This window comes from Desmodus rotundus, chromosome 8 (genome assembly GCF_022682495.2).
Source record: "Desmodus rotundus isolate HL8 chromosome 8, HLdesRot8A.1, whole genome shotgun sequence".
NCBI lineage: Eukaryota > Metazoa > Chordata > Mammalia > Chiroptera > Phyllostomidae > Desmodus > Desmodus rotundus.
Genome location: NC_071394.1, coordinates 5,707,848 through 5,726,121, shown reverse-complemented (window position 1 = coordinate 5,726,121; position 18,274 = coordinate 5,707,848). Strand labels below are relative to the sequence as shown.

Genomic DNA, 18,274 nt, shown 5'->3' with positions numbered 1-18,274 from the left:
TGTCCTTTCGTATACTGTCTTAAAAATAGCAGGCCGTGGACATGCCAACTGAGAGTGAGAGTTTTCGTGGTTCCTCCGACATCTCGGGTTGATATTTTATTGCCACAAAACATGGGGACCGAGTAAATTCTGTCATGCCGTTTGTTCACATGAGAACAGGGTAACAGGGCCGTAGAGCGGAAGCTGGGAGAGACCCTTTCTAACACAGAAGAACCTTCTCAACTCCAGCGCTGAGGTGGGCTGGGGGGCTCTGGTGGCGATGATATACTAGGTTTTGAGGATGGAAATTCAAAATGTATGATGAATATTTATGTCTGTGTTGATGCATAACTTTGATAGTCACTGAAATACCAGTTTCTAACTAGGAGTGAATAGGCTACAACCTACCATAACCTAAGGAAAATCCTCCCAATCTTAGCTCTTGGCAGATGGGGGTGGGGTGGGCACAGCAGCCTGCCTGCCTCAGCCCCGGCCCCTGCGCTCGGCCAGCCCCGTGCCTGCCCACTTGCACAGAGCCTGCGCCGCCCGGCCCGCCAGGCGAGAAGCTGGACACGCAAACCCAACCTCCCAACTGTGGCAGAGCCCACACCAGCCACCGGACCCAACACATCCTGTGTGGCTGTGAAGAGACACCAAGTGTTCCCAGACACTGAGGAAAAGCTCACAGCACGAACTAGAAGCCTGCAGAGCACAACACGAACCCTTCTGGGATGTAGAACAAGGCAAGGAGGTTTACGGAAGGAATGCAGGTTAAAAGGCACGGAGGATCGATCTGGTGTACCCCAAATATGATTGAAACAGGTCCGAGGGGAGATCCGAGAAGACGGGCATGTCTACAGCCTTGGATCCCGGTGATGGTTTCCCGAGCGTGTGCCTGTGTCCAAACTCATCAAATCTGTGCATGAAGTATGTGCTGGTCCTTGTATATCAATTACACCTCAGTAACGCTACTATTTAAAGAGAACAATTGTGCTCCAAAGGCCACCATCGAGAAAGCTGATGGGAAAACCCACAAAATGAGAGAATATATTGTTTAAGTCATACTGTTTACATGAAATTTTGAATCTCAATTTTAATTTGCAGAATAAGATAAAAAACTTACCTTCCAGATTTTCAATTTTTTCAATGTTGTTTAAAGCTAAATTCAAATATTCAAGTTTCTTGAGTTTGCTGACATTTTCTGAAACATACAAATAATGTAATTAACCTTCGAGATAAAAGACACGTTTACATAATCTGTGAAGGTGGTAAAGAGAATCTAAGAATGATTATGGTTATCGAAACCATGTTGGGTTTTCATGGCTACGCCTGTACCCCAGACATTGTAGGCTGGCTATGCCACATCCATGCCTCCTCCATTCTTTTCTCATGGGAGCTCGTTCTGCTCATATTTCTACCCGGCCGCACCTCCAGGGATTAGGCTCGACCAAGTTGGGCCAGTGCACGGCAGGCAATCCCACATCGCTTGCTAGTGATGCTCAGGGGCTCAGGCTGGAGTCAGCACGCCCCCGGCAGTCTCCTGGCAACACGTGATTCGGGAGAGGACAGGCGTGCCCAGAGCTCCCAACCAGAGGAAGGGGAAAGACCTGTGTTTCGTGCTTGGGGATTGCCTTTCTCTTTTTCTGTTGGTTGTTAAAAAAAAAGAAGGAAGTGTTATCCCTACCGATACTCACTGTCATCTTGTAACCAGGAGGGACCAGCTCCCGGTCGAAGCCCACTGTGGCTGGCGGAACAGAGAGGAGGAACCAAGCAACCAAGCGATGAGGCCTGCCCTATCTCCAGACTCCTCATTGGGTGGGATACTACATTTCCTTACCGGAAAGCCACACTGAATTGAGTTTTCCTTTACTTAAAGCCCAAGTCATGCTGATACAGGATTATCGTTTTTAATAAATATGAAAACCCATATAGGCAAAACAACAACCATAAGTCAGTCAAGAAATCAATGTAGGATGGGGCCTTTTAAAAACAGCTAACACTTCCCTGACTGGTGTGTCTCAGTGGATTGAGTGCCAGCCTGAGAACCAAAGGGTCACCGGTTCAATTCCCAGTCAGGGCACATGCCTGGGTTGCTGGCCAGGTGGGGCTCCCACTAGAGGGCGTGCAACCACCCATGGGTTTTTCTCTCCCTCTTTCTCCTTCCCTTCCCCTCTCTCTACAAATAAATAAAATGTTTTTAAAATAAATAAAAACAGCTAACACCATAGCTAACACGGCTGAGTGCTTATTATGTGCCATGTAATTTTCTAAGCATTTTGCATACATTATGTCATCAATCCTCATAATAATCCTGTAAGGTAAAAACCCTATTATTCTCTCCCTCTTACAAATGAGAATACTTGGGTGTGAAGAATTAATGCATTTGTTGCAGGTTCGGTGGTAGAGCCAGAGCATTTGCCTGCAGAGCTTGGCGGTAAATCACTACACTACACCTTGAAAGAGCGGTCCTTTCCAAGACGACATGAGTGTAAAAACCTGCTAGGAAACGCGAGTTTGGGCAGCCCCACCTACAGAGGGCTCCTCTGCCCACTTTTCAGGGACAGTATAAAGATCAAGTAGGACTATTTATAAGCATCACCCCTGTCATCCCATTTCATTTAAAGTTTACAAAGTATTATATATGTTGCCATAGACCCAAGAATAACACTTTCCCTCTTTAAGTCTCAGTTGACTCACTTTTTCACAAAGAGAGTTTTAGAAAAAATTTCTAAAGTGTCTCTCAACGGTTAGATTATCCCAAGTAATACTGACGTTCCGTGAAGGCTCTCTAGGCAACATCTGAGTGTTCGATGGGCACCAGACTTGTGGGGCTCCGAGTGCCAAGGATTTCCATAGACGGGGTGTCTAGTCTGCATCCTCAACGAATATACCCAAAGTTAACATTGTCGAAATTGCCAGCCCACAACAGAATACCTCTGCTCTCCCCACAGTGGGTACACGTAGAACTCTCTAAATGCTGAGAGAGTCATCTAGTAGAAAAGTGAAGTTAAGATTTGTTCCAGAAGGATGTCCTAAATTAACCAAAGAGCAATGGGCCAAAGGGCCAGGACAGAACACGTTTCCTAAGTAACAGGGCCCAGAGCCTCCTGGGCAGCCATCTGAGCATCCTCGTCCAAACTGTCCTGGAAGCAGTTGTCACCAGCTGCCCTAACCAGACCTTTCCCTCCCCAACTCCAGCAGCTCTGGGGCTCTCAACTCTGCCCAGGCCAGAGGTTCGCTGGAAGGTCGTTACAAATGGAGATCAGGCTGGGAGCCCACGCCCACAGATTCTGAGTCTGGAGGTCTGGAGTGGGGCCTGTGCCTGCCCAGGAGGGCCCTCAGCTCACTCCTGGACCACCAGAAGCCCCCCCCTCCCTCCCACTGCAAGCCCACCAGTCTCTCCCAGGGAGGAACAGAGCTTCAGGAAAGACAACCGATTTGGCAGACTTCCACCTCCGAGGCACAGGAGCAGGTCCTAATCCGAGAGGAACAGTTGTGGGCGCTAAATAAGTGCCTGAGTGCCTGTGGGTGGAGCAGCCCCGACAACCTCCATTATTGCAATTTAAAAGGGTGTTTAATTGAAGAACACTTTGGAAGCAAAAATGTAGGCCCTCTCAGAGCTCTGGAAGGGACAGAAATACTATGCTGCTAATTAGTCATTGTGGCGGGCCCAGCTGCGCAGACTTAAAATTTCGGGAACCCTTTCGGAACTGCGTGATGAAGCCGGCCCCCGTGCCCCCGGCATGAAGCGGGGGTTGTTTGTAACAGCCTCTTAATGGAGCGATGCGCCAGTTTTGAATTTCTGCTTGTCAAAGATGCCAAAAATAACTTTCTAGAGAAATGTAAAGAATTCTTATAAATCTTCCCCACTAAATGATGCAAATTCTGGGATTTCTGGAACCTTCCAGCATTGGGAATGACCACCAAGCCAGAGGCGACCACATCACCTGGGTTGCTCCACCCCAGCCACCCTGGTGTTTCAGGCCTGGTAACTCGTGTGTGCGGTGCCGTCCTGGGGCGGTTAGCAGGGTCGCTGGCCTCCCCGCACCACCGGACATTAGCAGGCCGTACCCCACCCCACCCAACACGCAGGCACACTGTGACAACAAAAAGGTCTCCAGACATGGCCACGTGTGCAGGGTTGAAGGCCCCTGGACATCACAGAGGAAAGTGAAACCGTGTCTTAGAAGCTGACCCCTCGGTTCCAGCACAACCCGCAGGGGTCGCTCTCACTCCGCGCATCAACCCTGACCCCAGCCCTTCTCCTCCGACTCATCTCCAGGTTCTCCCGTCTGCTCTGACCTTCCGCTGGCCTAGCCTGGGGCACCCCGGGGCCAACAGTAATATTAACAATGGCAGCAGATGTCATCTCCAGGGCGAGCACGGTGCTCCCTACGGTGGCCCCGTGTGGTCCGTGGACCACTTCTGCCCGCTAGGTGTTACTGTCTCCGTTTTTCCAGCAGCAAGGCTAAGCCTCGCACAACCTCCCCACGGGCCTCTCTCCCTGTAGTTTCTACGTGGCGGAGGCGGTGCTCTCACCTAGGTCTACCTGACGGCAGGGCCCGCGCCTGCCCTAACCCCGGAGTGACACCGGTGTTCTGAGTGCTGGGGGACGCCGCTCCTGTTTGCCTGTGGCAGGCCCCCTGTCAGAATGACTCCTCAGGCCTCCCCCTCTGCGTGCGTGAGCGCGCTGCTGGCCGGGTGGGCCTGGGGGAGCACCGACGTATCCGGTGGATGAATTGGGAGATGGAAACGCACAGGCCCGGGCCCGCCCTCTCTCCTGGCTTCTGGGGTCTCCCTGCAGCGGAGGGCACGGGTCTCCTCCGGATGCCGCCATCAGCACCGGTCCGCCCGAGCGCCGGTACAGGAAGCCAGTGGTCGTCTCCTGCTGCTGCACGGGATTGGGTGGAAGCCCATCGGGCTGTCAGCGTCAACCACCTTTTCTAAAGGGTTTTGTCCGTCATGATGCTGGTATTCGGGTCCTCACCCACCTGACTCCTCTGTTTACCTTTCAGTCCTTTCCGAGCTGGAGCAGTAAACAAAGACGTAATCATCGAAGCCCCCCAACAGCCAACTCCGAGCACAGCGCCTTCCTTGCAAAGAGACACCCACGGTACGCCGGGCAGAACTCGCCACCCCAGGCCACGGCCGGAGGAGGACTCACACAGTCCCCACAAAACCCGTCCCCTCTTGTAGCGGGATGTGAACCCGGGACGGACGCCCGGATCGTGCCCCTCCTCCCTGGCAAACTTCTCAAAACCCCAGCCATGCATGAGCAGGTCAGCGAATGCCCCCCACCTCCTGGATGGAGATGACCTGGGCAGGGAGACTGACCGCCCATGGGAAGGTTTGGGAACGTTCCACGCACAGCCCCCCAGAGGCGGCTGCGTCTCTTTCCCCCGGGCAATTCTCTCTTAGCCACCGCCTTCCCCAGGGCGTCCATCCAAAGGGTCCCAGAAGCCGCGAGAACAAAGGCCCGAGCACTCACCAATCTTCCCGATGAGATTGTTCTGCAGGTAGAGGATTTTCAAGTCCCGGCACCACCTGTCGATGTGTTCCAGCCTTTCTATCTCCTGCTGATGCAAGGAGAGCTCCTCCAGGGAGAAGATCACACAGTCGTTGTGCTCGGCGTTCCGTCTGATAAGGTCTTCTGTGACTGAGAGAACACGTGTCACCCACCCCGTCCCTGGCCTCGGGTTCCCCACCCGAGGGTACCTGGCCTCGGGTTCCCCGCCCGAGGGTCCTTCTCGGCGGTGAAACGCCGATTCCCAGGCCCAGGGGATTTTTCCGAAGGAAGGCGCTCTGAGAAGCGCTGCCCCCTGCTGGAGGTTCTCTGGCACCACGATGGGGTCAGAGGGAAGAGACGCGATGACGCCACAGTTTTGCTTCCAGTGCAGGGTCTTGTGCGGATGGAGACAGGGTGGACGGGTGATGACCACGAGAATGTTGGTAGGGAACCTTGTGGGGGTGCCTGTCAGACTGGATGAGACGCACTCATGGAAACCAAGACAGGGAAACTCGCTGCTGAGGGGCACCGTGGAGTGGGGCTGGCAGAGGGCAGAAACAGGAAAGCATGTCCCACCATGCCACAAGGAAATTCACCCACTCATTCATTCGCCTGACAAGCATTCCTTTAGCTAGAGTTGAAGAGAAAAGAGAGGAACACCCCGACTTTGCATTGCAATCTTATACAGCCGCCACCTGGTCCATTCCCGGGAGGAATGCAAGAAGCTGCTGGCAGGAGGAGGGGTAACCAAGAGTCTGCTCCCCAGCGACAGGTAGGTAGCACAGGGGTGGCCTGCTGCTGGCACCAAGGGACTGGCAACAGCACCCTGGGGTCCACGGTTCAAGCCCAGGACAAGACATATAGAATTATCTGCATAAGATATACTCAAGTAGAGGAGGGATGACTGGAGAAACCCTGCATTTCCTGGGCTATTAAAAACTATCCATCCGTTTGAACCCTTGTATTTCAGGAATCTGAAAATACTGCCTGTCTACCACAAGAGATCAGAAAGATTCATTTACTGCCCATTTACAAGGAGCCAGGCACCTTCCTACATGCTTTGCATGTAATAACAGGAGTAGATACAATACCCATTTACACTTGTCAGATGAGTAATGAAGGCACAGTGCGTAAACTCGTCCAGGGGCTTCGTAGGAAGTGCTAGAGCCACGTTTTACATGCAGGAGTCCAGCGTCCACCTGGTACTCTGAACTATGCTCCACTGGCCCCGACATGCACTAATAAGAACCTCTCGCGACGTCTTAGGCCCTACATGCACAAGCTCCTCTAGCTGAGACAAAGCTCTTCACTGCCCCACAGCCAGGCCACATCCTTGAAGTGGAGTTTGCCTTTATTAAAAAATGGGAAACGTGCATGAATCCGATCATTTGTGCACGGTTGGCTGAACCCTCTGCTACTTCTAGGGATAGGGGATGGGGTGGCTTGCAATGTCAGTCCTTCGGAAGAGAGACAAGGGAAATGTTGAGGTGGAGAGATGAAAATACCCCGGGGCGTGGGGGGGGGCGTTCCTGCGGCTCTAAGTGAGCTCCACAAACCCATGGATGAGGGAGGGCAAATTTCGGGGACCTTGCTACCATGAGACCTGGAATCAATGGGACCAGAAGGACATGCCCAACCAGAGCTCACGCCCGGCCCTCCAGACCATGCCCCGGTACGGGAGCAGTGGAATTCTCTGCCCAAGCTGCCCCAGGCCTGCTCTGAGCCCTCCACCAGCTGCATCTCCAGCTCATTCCTGAAGACAGACTGCACCAGGTACACATCTCTCCTCCCAGGGGTGTCCGAGGAGCAGCTGTTTTCTGGGGATGTGGGTGGTTTGGTGTGTAGGCAGTATCCACCTTCATACATGGACATGAGGGACCAGGATAGAGCGGGATTGTTCGGGGGGGGGGAGGGTAGAAGGGAAGGTGGGGGCTAGGGAGCCAGCTCCCCCAGCAGCCCTGCCCTGGCACAGACCCCAAGAAGTGAGAAATGTGTATTAAATGTAGCCTTCCGGATTGTTATGAAGGCATTCTTCTAGGGAGGAAAATGTATTTGGCAGTCTGACTGCAACTTGATACATGGTCCTACATGGATATCCTTTCCCAGATCAGATGCCCAGGCGACTGGGAAGGCTCAGCTGGGTATCCGTAGTGAAGATCTGAACCTAACCGAACTCCACAGGAGCTGCTGGCCGCAGGCATGGTTAAGTCGGATGTGTTCGGGGGATTCTGAAAGCATTCTGTTAGGCATCACTTGGTCCCTGGCCTGGTGGCTGCATCAGCATCTGCACAGCCCTCAGAGGGCTTCCTGGGTCTACACAGAGGGCTTCCTGGGTCTTGGGGCCACCAAAGGTATCCCAGGCCCTGCCCCACCCCTCCCCCAGCTCTACAGTCTGAAAGGCTCTTCTGATTTGTCCAAACCTAAACACTTGCAGTTTCCTCCAACGGCTGACAAAGTTCCCACTGGTACCAAATACCCTTCTTATGTTCTCTTGCTAAACCTTTCTTCAAATTGAAAAAACTCTTTTTTATTATGCTATTATACGTGTGAATTGGGTCATTTCCATGCAATTGTCAAATCTTTGCTTTCAGAGGCACCTAGCTAATAGGAAGCAATTATGTTGATCCATATCTCCTAATCATGAGAATTAAGACAGTAATGCTGTTGGTTGAAAAGGGTGTGGGGTAGGGGAATCTCCCTTACCGTAAACAACTAATTTGCACACTGGCGCACACAAGGGAGAGGAGGGGCTGAGTTAATTCAGCACAACAGGGAAGTCTGCACAACAGCAACAACTATACACAATTAGCATAGGTTGGAAAAAAAACAGAGAATCACAGGAGCCAGTAAGCTGGGAAGGTCTTGAATTTCCCAGAGGCCCTTTTCTGAACTTGTCTATATTAAGCAAGCTGCTGGGTAGCACGCCTTTCGTAGCACTCAGGAAATTGCTGTGACACAGTACTGCCTCGCCTGTAGCGGCAGGCACCAGTGCCAAAACCGGAGTCCCCAGGAAGAAGCCTGCCTGGGTACTCTACATGCTGTATGGAGATTACATGGTTTCGTGCTTTTCGGTGCAAAAGCACTTTGCAGTTTTATTTACCACGTAATTTAGAGCAAACGTTCTTTAACCCCAAGGAGCACTGTTCCCCTCTAGAAAGTCCTACTCTAAATAATAAGGCACTGTGCTTACAAGAAATCACTCTAGGGATTTAAAATGCTTTGGAAGCATTAATATGTCATCGTATGACTATTTCAAGAGAGGTGGTATTACGATGCGTATTGTATGGTATCGAAGAACACGCCAAGGCATCGCATGCAACATACTGCTTTCACTTCCTTGTTTTGGAAAAATGCAAACAGCAAAATACAGGACTCAGCTGGATTCTGAGCGATGTCTCGGCCACAGAAGGTCCACACCGATGTCACACGACTGGAGGGATGAGTGGCCCACGGACCTTACTGACGGCTTTAGGCACAGCTTCATACTTCTCTCACTAAAAGAATTCCGCTGAGGAATCCAAGGGTTCAACCAAAATTGATCAGCTAGCCTAGGCTCCCTTTCAAATCCTTGCTGTGACTGGATTCTTGATACCTTGAGGGACTATCAGTGAAATGACTTGTGGGTAGGGAAGCAGAGGGCAGAGGGCAGCATGTGGGAGTTCGCACACAAAGCTTTTCCGTGTATCGAGCAACATTTTAGGAACTCCCCGAGCCAGCAACTTAGTGTCCATTCCTTCAGGCTTTAGATCATGCTTTGTAAACAGCCCTCTGTTTCTCGCTGGATTAGAATAAAATAAACAATATATGTTTGTGGCAGCTTTTGCAGAATTTTTAAACATCCTGAAAGACCTAGCAGATACATATAGGGATGGGCAAAAGTAGGTTTACTGTTGTTCAAGTGGAAAATAATACAATAATTAATAAATAATAACGCAAGAATACACTGTGTTTTGCATACTCACAACTGTATATGAAATAAAGATTTAATAGGAATTAAGGGGTCACAAATAAGTGGTTACCTCCTGAAGCATCTAATGACTCTTCTTTCTGTTACTTTTTTAAAAAGAAACTTTTAAAAACAGGACTACTCATGTGGCCTGCCTTTTCCTACCGTGTTATCGTAATGCGTGTCCTGTACGCTGCTCGCCTAGAGGGTGCTATTAAAAACACTGATCAGGTGCAACTGGGCAACAACGAAGGTCCACAGCGCACTGCATACAACGGAGGGTGTGATCGGTGCTACTGAGCGCTAAGAGGGAGGCCAAAACAGGCCTCAAGGAGAAGCCGGAGCTGAATCTGGCACTCACAGATGTTTGCCGATAAAAGGGCAGCCCAGCTGCCGCACCTGCTAGGCTGTGCCGCCCGGTCCCCCTGCAGCTCTGAAAGAGCAACTCCTCCTGCTGGGCATTCTGCCAGCAGACAGCCCTCAGCAAGACACCTCAACGGAGGTCATGCCCCTTCCTAGCAAAGCCCATCTCCAGTGACTGGTTGCCATGGAGCTCCAAAGGCCCAGCCCTCTCACCCCAGTTTGCCATGGCCCCCATTCCAAGTTTAGAGTTCCCTGCAAGGGTCCAGGTTGGCTAGCTAAAATAAAGCCTTTGTTAAGATGCGTCACCACCCAAATTCCCTCCCCAGCCATCCTGGCTTTCCTCCTAGCCACTCTAGTAACACTCCCCAGTAAACCGCCTGCACACTGCTCGCCATCGGAAAGTCTGCTTCCTGGGGAGCCCGACCTGGAAGACTTAATGTGGGAAGCAGTACCAAAAGCTGATGCTAAAAATAGACTTTGAAGTCAGATCCCCTGACAACCAGGTGGCACCACTGACCATTTACTGCTGAGTAGAGATGTTTTGATGAGGGGCAAGGTCAAAGTGACAGCCAGCGGGGTTTTACCCACGGAGAGATGGTTAACAGAACATGACACCCCTAAGGACAATATAGAAGGGCAGCCAACAACGGAACTACTCAGTCTGGACAATCCACATACAACAAGCGTCGATGACCTGAAGGGTAAGGACATCACCTCAATAAAAATCCACAAGTTCCTGCCCAGTTTCCAGGCCTTTGCCTGTTCTTGGACCTGAAACTAGGGTTGCCAGATTTAGGGGGGAAATACACACACACATACACACAGTTCTGTATTTTATCAGACAACCCACTGACTGAGACAGAGGCTGGGTCCCCAAAGGGAAGGCCTCTCTCTGCAACACCCTAACAAGACTACGTGGCAATGATACCTCTAATCCTTTAAAAAACAACAAACTGATGGCCATTACTTGAATAATCATCGACTGGGAAAAGGGGCCTGAGCTGACGCGAACGCCTGCAAACGCAAAGCACTGTCCAGGTACCCTTATTAGAGTGGGGACACGTGGGGGACGTGGTCCAGGTAATAAATGCAGTCACACCTACGTGCAGCACGCAGTGGGCCCACAGTTTGTTAATCCATTAATAAATATAAATGTTGGAGAGTACTCTGCGTTGTTTCTTTTTCTTTTGTTAGCTACTAGGAAAGCAGTTGCTGTAAACAGACATACACAAGTTTTTGCGTGGACTAAGGTTTTCATTTTTCATTGGTAATATCCAGGAGTAAAATGAGTGGGTCACAGGATAGAAACAAAATTTTCACTTAATTTTTCACGACCGTCTGTCGAATTTTTTCCTATTGTTTTATGAATGTGTATGAGAGGAAATAGCAGAGCCTGGTTTAGGAATGGGGCGGTCACGTTTACGAATCACCCGCACCCTCCGCCGCCAGGATGTCAGCTCTTCCACAGCAGAAATCGTGTCATCTAGCAGAGTCTCCTGACTTTAAAATACTAACTATAACACTTTTTACAGTAAGTGATCAATTAGGTCGGACTGCACCAAATCGCCTTTCGGGGAGGACAAATACGGTGCCGGCATCAGGCTGGTTCCTGACACGCCTGTTAATCCCATCACCTTGCTCGGTTCTCTTGGCATCTTTGAAGGAGCACTTTTACAGCACTACGTCTCTACAACGATATGGTTCTTGCCTTGTTATTGTTTTGAGATGAGGAGGCTTAGACCCAAAGGGGGTGAAGTCACAGGCTCCTAGGGAGCAGGTGGAGCAGGGAGGCCGGACGCGGATCCCTGGACCACCGGGCACACTGCCTTCCCGAGTGGGTCCTGAGCTGCGGCTCTGGGACGGAGACAAGCCCGCGACCACACAGCAAGCAAGGGCACGCGCGGGTGCGCACGCAGTGTGTGACCCCCGCTCTTCCACTGCTCCCTTCCATCCACCCCACGCGCACCCCATTTCACAGAGGGTGACCCCGAGCCTCTCAGAGGCCAGGTGGGTCAGGAGGGTCGGAGGAGGACCTGGCCCAGCCGGGTCTGCACAGTGCGAAGGGACCGGCTGTGCCGCTCTGAGCTCGGGTCAGGGCTGGCACCGAGGGTCCGAGTGGACCCCGGACGATGCCTGGAAAGGGAAGGATCGAGGGCGGAAGGTGGACGGGGGAGCTTACTCCGGCCCATGGCGCCTCTGCGGTCCCTGTGTTCCGGGAGCCTGACCCAGGGTCCCGGGGATTCCTGTGTCTCCCGTTTTTGCGCGTCCACACCAGTGCTTGGGAACCATGGCAACGAGGACTCTACGGAGGCCGCGCCGGGCCAGCCGGCGCCGCATTTCGTGAGTTCGGGAGGAGCTGGGAGGTGAGACCCGCGGTGGAGGGCCTCGTAGGCGGAGACAGGGCTGTCCCCACCCCAGACGTCTCCTCGTTCCACGACCCCCGCGTGGCCTTCCGCAGGCCGCTTCCCTCTCCCCTCTCCCTCCCCGAATCAACTAGCCGGGCTAAACCCGGAGCCACACGGGCTCCAATTTCCCGATGGGATCCACCTCCTAGGCCTCCTAGGCGTGTCTCTTGCCTGCCCTCTGCCTTTTTTTTTCTTTTTGTATTTTATTTAACACCTTCCAGAATCCGGTGATCAAGATTTGACCTTCACTCCATTTACTAGCGGCGTGACCTTAAACTTCCCGAGCCTCAGTTTCTCCCTTTGTAAGATGAGTGATGATAACAGAAGATCGTTGTGAAGCTTTAACGAGAAAATTTGAGTGAGAGACAGTTTTTTAAAAACGACGGGCTCGGTGTAAAGGTTAGTGGTCCTCTCTGCAGAGTCACCGCCCAACACCTATCAGTTTCCTGCCAAAAAGTTTTCGGAAAACCACACCCACTATCCCCTCCTTCAACTTTCCCTATGCTGCCGTCCTAAGGGGGAGTATGGGAAGTCTACCTCCTACCCTCTCACTACTCCGCTCACAGTAACCCAAGCCCCCCTCCCAAAGCGCCCCCTATGCTGCCCCCCAATTCTGGACTGGGAAGGACATCAGTGAACTCATTTCTTCTCGGTTGTTCCGATGGTCGCGCTTTAATGTCTGAGACCTCCCAAGAGCAATTTTGTGTTTAAGTCGTATTGTTAGAAACTTGTTACCCTCTACCCCATTTGCAAAAAAAAAAAAAAAAAAGGCAATATGTAAAAGATTAAAACAAAAACCTCCCATCCCAGTTGTAGCCTTATCTTGATAGGCGTATATGTTTGCATTTTCAGAGAAGATTTGTAGGGCAAAGTTGAGTGCAAAGAAAAGCATTCTTTGAGCAGACGCCTGTGTTTATTGTGGGCAGTTACTAGGGTGCGCAGGACAGAGGCCGAGCGTGGACAAGAGGCGGAGAGGCAGGAAAGGCCAAGCTGGTCAGTGAAGGAGGGGACAACTGCAGAGACAGCTACCTGAGAAATTAGCCCCCCAGGGTGATGGAGGCCCTGGGGGAAGGAAGGGAACTGGAAGGGGGGGGGAGGGATTTCAGGCACTGCGTCCCCACAGTGGGAGAAGTGTTTGGAGCTCAAAGGAGATGCCCAACAGCTCTCAAACTATAAATGTAGGTAATGTCTGCCGCTTCTACCCCAAAGCCTGGTTCTTGTCATTTCACCAGCTTTGGAAGTAGGGCAGTGTGGGGTGAAGAATATAGCCTCTGCGTTCGGAGGTCTGGTTCAAACCCACAGATTTATTTTCGTGCAGCATCACACAGGCCACTCCGCCTTCCAGAGGGAAAATTCACCCATTTCCACACGCAGGTAACAATTCAGACGGTCGTCTGCAGCTGTGCCCCTGACAGGGGTATGTGCTGCTGGCGTCTGATGACTCCTGGAGGAGGCGACAGGCCCTGAGTGGCAGGTTAGGTCAGCAAATATGCTTGACAACACAGAGGTCCTTGGGGCTAAACAGGATCTGGCTTCTTGCAGGAAGCTGGGACTGGGGGGTAATCCAGATAGATAGTCCCTGAGACGACAGAGGCATGAAGTCACATCCAGGATAAAGGATCTCAGTGCCTAGGTCAAAAGAGGAGGACAGTCCAGGGCTCTAGAAAGTTCTCGAGAGTGATTGCCGCCCCGGGGTCTGATATATTGACTCGGAACTTCATCCTCACCTTCAGAAAAACTCACTCCTGAACCTGAACCTCACTCTTACTCTCTGGTGGTCACAGGGGCCTTGAATTTTTCCCGAAAAACTTACTGTCTATGAAGCGGGGGTCCCTGCTGGTTCACACACACGTTATGCAATGGAACCCTCATCCTGCGTGTGTCCTAAACGCTGCCCAAGTGCTCTGAGGTGCCAGTTAATGCTCTCAGCAGCCCTCGGGGTAGGCAGTGTCGTCCTCTGCTTATTACAGGCAAGGACACTGGGGCCCAGGGGGGTTATGTGACCGGGATAGTGGATCCAGGCTTTCGGGCCCAAACCTGCATCCTATGCGGCATCATTTTCGAGACCGAGAGCTGCTTGAGGGCCGGGAGGGAGTTTGTGGCCCACCTCTGAATCCCAGCTCTCAGCCCACCTCCCGACTCTCATTCTGTGCCTAGTGACTGTTTGTTGCATGGCTGAACGAACAAGTTGGTGAGCCAGTCTCCCCAAGAGCGTGGCTGTCCTGGATGAAGGGACTCACAACTTCAGGATCATCACGGAGGTGTTGATTGTTTAAAGCAATCTAGCAGGCTCCCCTGGGAGGGTGCCCCTTCTCCTGGTCATTAGACACTTGCTTGCCTTTGGGACCTTTTCACTAAAATTGAGGATAAGAGCTCCTTCCAGGAGCAGGACTTTGACGGATTGTCACCACTCAAGAGACACAGAGAAGAGCCTTGGGTAATAAATCAGCAAAATCAGGAATCTCACTGGGTCGTTTATCATGGGCCAGGCTGGGCTGGTCGCGCTGTGTCCTTCCTGAAACCAGCATCACAGTCACTGTGCTTCGGAGAAACAGGGCACCCGTGGGGCATGAAGGACAGGTGTACAAATGGGCTGTGACGGCCACAGTCCACTGACAGGAAAGGAAATTGGGAAGTCAATCACACGATGTGACAGCTCCAAGCAAAGTCAAGTTCGTTTCACTCAAACCGAATGAGACCGTTTAACGAGTCATGGTGTGTGTCTGTTTATGCAAATCATTATTCAAAATAGACTCATTTCTTTGGCTCCTGGAAATGTAACAAGACGTGTGTGCTTCCTGAGGAAACTGCTAACTACATTTTTGTGCACATAAGTGGGAGAAGTAAATCTTGAAGAGAGTGTTTTGAAATTCCAATAACAGCAAAATAGTCTTCCTACTTCTTTTGTGCTGGACAAATGCCAGAGACATTGACCTAGAAAGTTATTTGGTTCTTATCATCTTTGTTATTAAATACAATTTAGTATTTTATGATGAGTAACTAATACTGTGGCTACACTTCCACTGTACTTACATTAATCTCCCTTCAGAGCAGTTTTCTCATTGCAACTTTATGGCAGGCGAACAAGCTCCCGTGTTTATCAGCCCCTCTAGCATCCCAATTCCCCCTCTCGTTCCCTCCTTCCCTTCCTACCTTCCTTCCTTCCTTCCTTCCTTCCTTCCTTCCTTCCGTCCGTCCATCAGCAAATATTCATCAAGTGCCTTCGATATACCAAGCACTGTGACGAATAATGAGACAAATCAAAACTGTATCTCCAAAAACATTAATTCTGCCTTAATATAATCTGCAAGGATAAACTTGAAATGAGGCCCCTGGGGAAACTGCAAGTAACTGCCAATTCTGCTAATGATAATAAGTTTATTTTAATTGCTAATATATTCCTAATTACTCTAGTTCTAAACTGTTTACTCCACTGTCAGTCATCTCCTTTGATTTATGTTCTTTGTGAAAGACTTTGTCATATCAATCAACCCTTTTCGAATTTGGTGGCAGCTGCTGGAAGTGATTTCACCTTCCTTGTCACACAGCTCAGCTGGGCACCATTTGTCCAAAGGCAGAGAGAGGCCTTCCCCACAAAATCTTCTAGAATCCATGGCTTCCCATTTCAGCTTAGAGAAAAGTAGTATTTTCAAGGATTTGGTTACCCAAACAAAGAAGACTGACTCAGTCTCTTCCAAACTCTTTACAATCTAATCTTCAACCTGTCCGTCTCCTGTCAGCCACCTGAATGTGTGTGTGTGTGTGTGTGTGTCCAAATAATTGTCTCAGTACATGATGCAGTTGGCGTAAAGATCGCTAATCTGGGTGGGCATTAGAGGGTCCCACTAACCCCTTCATTCATATTTCCCTGTAAACATCTATTGAGCCCCTAGGGTTGGGGATAGATTAGTGACCGAGACTGGTAAGTTTTGATCATCCCACAACTTCTATACTCATAGGAGGAGACAGACAGTAAACAAGTAAACAAACAAATACTACATAGGGTGGCGGCCGATGATATATGTTATGAATGAAAAATGCATTGATAGATTAGGTAAGGAGGGGGGCTACATTAGGTAGTCAGAGTAGGTCACGTTCAAGGTGAGACCTGAGCGTGAAAAGGAGCCAGTTAGGGGAGAGCTAAGGGGAGGTTTTTCCAGAGGGAGAGAGCAAAGGCTGTCAGAGTGGGGGGCACCTGGCCCGTGTGAAAGGAACAGGAAAAGGCACCTAGGGTGAGGGGGCAGATGAGCAAAGGGGAAATGCGGAGGTGAGAGGCAGCTAGAAGGTGCATACTCCTGTAGGAGCTGCTGAGGGGACAGGGTGTGAGTCTGAGTGATAGATTGGGACAGGTACAGAAGGAAGACCGTGTGAAGACACAGGGGGCCAGCTACTAGCCGGGAACAGATCTTTCCCTTACAGCCCTCAGAGGAAGCAAATCCACCGCCACCTTGATCTGAGACTTCTAGCCCCAGAACGCTGAGAAAATAAATTTCTGTCATTTAAGCCACCCAGTTTGTGGCACTTTGTGATAGCAACTCTAGCAAACTAATGCGGGAGTCAAGGATGACCCCCCCAATTTTTTACTCAGAAAACTGAAAAAAAAAAAAAAAGGTCATGTCTGTTAACTGAGACAGTGAGGTCAGTGAGGGGCAGATTTGGAATTAGAAGCTCTGTCTTGGACAGGTTAAGTTTGAGATGTGTTCTCGACTTCTGGGAACTTTGAGAGGGGTATTAGCTGCGTGAGTGGAGCAGAGGGCCCAGCAGCAGCGTAGTTGGAGGGGTCAGGGCTTAGGGAGGTATTTATACTCAGGCGCGTGGGCAAGACTACCGAGTTTCAACAGAGAGGAGGTCCACAGACTAAGCCTGGGGGTCTTCCAGGATTTCAAAGATGGCAAAATGTGGAAGAATTAGCAAAGGAGACAAATCAGTAAAGCAATAGGAAAAGCCAAGTACGAAAGCACTTTAAGGAGGGGGGAAGGACTCTATCTCAAATGCTGCTGTTGATCAAGTCAAATGATTGGGGGGTGGGGGGCTGCTGTGTGGGTGGGAGCAGGGAAGTCTGACTGCAGTGGGTTCAGGGAAGACTCAGAGGGGAAGACTGGAGGACCAAATAATTCATAGAAGGCAAATCTGTCGAGGCATTTTGCTGCTACTGGGGGCAGAGAAGTGGACAAAGGGAGCGGTTATAAGGGGTATGGAGTCAAAAGGGGGCTTAATTAAGGCAGGTGTTATTAGAGCAGGTGGGAGTGCTGCTGCTGTGGGAGAGGGGGCAATTCCTGGGGTGACTTCCATGAACAGAAAAGAGGGGGTGGGTGGCAGCCACGAGCAGTGTGTTGGCCCTAGGTGGCAGCAAGGACTTTCTGCCCACAGAGCAGGGAGGCACGAGAGTAGGAACGGATGCTTGTGGGTGTGCAGACAGGCTGCCAGTGGCTAGTTGTGTCTTCATAATTGTTTCTCTTTTCTCAGCAGAATGGGAAGCAAGGACATCAGCCCAGAAGGAGACTTGGAAGGGACATCCTGGAGGTGTGAGGAGAAAGGACAAGGTATGAAAGAGTCACCTGGGGGAACGGGAGACTGAGCACACAGGACAGGCTGAGACGGTGACAGGGTGAGGCCCAGCACACCCGAGGTTTGTGGTCATGAGTTTAAAGAAAGGCCTGATCATGTGTGTTTTTTTCTCAAGCCACGTTCAGTGTGCGTAAAGTTGCGTAATAGACAGCATTGGAAGCAACCGGTGTGGGGGAGCTTTGTCCAGCAGAGTCCCCCAGCCATCATGGATGAAAATAAGTCTACCAAGACATGATCTGCTTGGGGAGGAAAGGTGGCTGATCTCTCAAAGAAGGACCAGGAGCCTTTTCCTCAATGGGCTTTTATTAGGTTCAATTTGCACAGGAATACAGGTGAAGCTCATCAGTCATTGTCAGGTAGGAAGGATCAAACAGTAGATAACAAACAAAGAACTAGGAGGGTTTATTCTGAGTCAGGGTCAGTTAGCTAAAGGGCTATAAGACTTTGGGAAACAAACTCATTTCATGCTTGGACCCTTATCAGAAAATTGAGGTCATTCTTAGCAAA

At 50.7% G+C, this 18,274-nt stretch overlaps 1 protein-coding gene across 4 annotated transcripts in view; it reads right to left on the bottom strand.

The window, feature by feature from the left end:
* Positions 1-12,123, bottom strand: part of DNAAF11 (dynein axonemal assembly factor 11) — a 62,557-nt gene extending 50,434 nt beyond the window's left edge. For 3 of the 4 annotated variants that reach the window (XR_006652890.3, XR_008427534.2, XM_045181692.3), the window contains exons 1-3: positions 11,974-12,123; positions 5,468-5,635; positions 1,103-1,180 (exon numbers count right to left, since the gene is read on the bottom strand). Coding sequence is in view for 1 of the 4 variants with exons in the window: in XM_045181692.3 (XP_045037627.2) it covers positions 1,103-1,180; positions 5,468-5,635; positions 11,974-11,983 (256 nt within the window). In the remaining 3 variants the exon portion in view is untranslated. The remainder of the gene's footprint in view (positions 1-1,102; positions 1,181-5,467; positions 5,636-11,973) is intronic. The other variant, XR_008427535.2, reaches the window with a different exon arrangement.
* Positions 12,124-18,274: the final 6,151 nt, after the last annotated feature.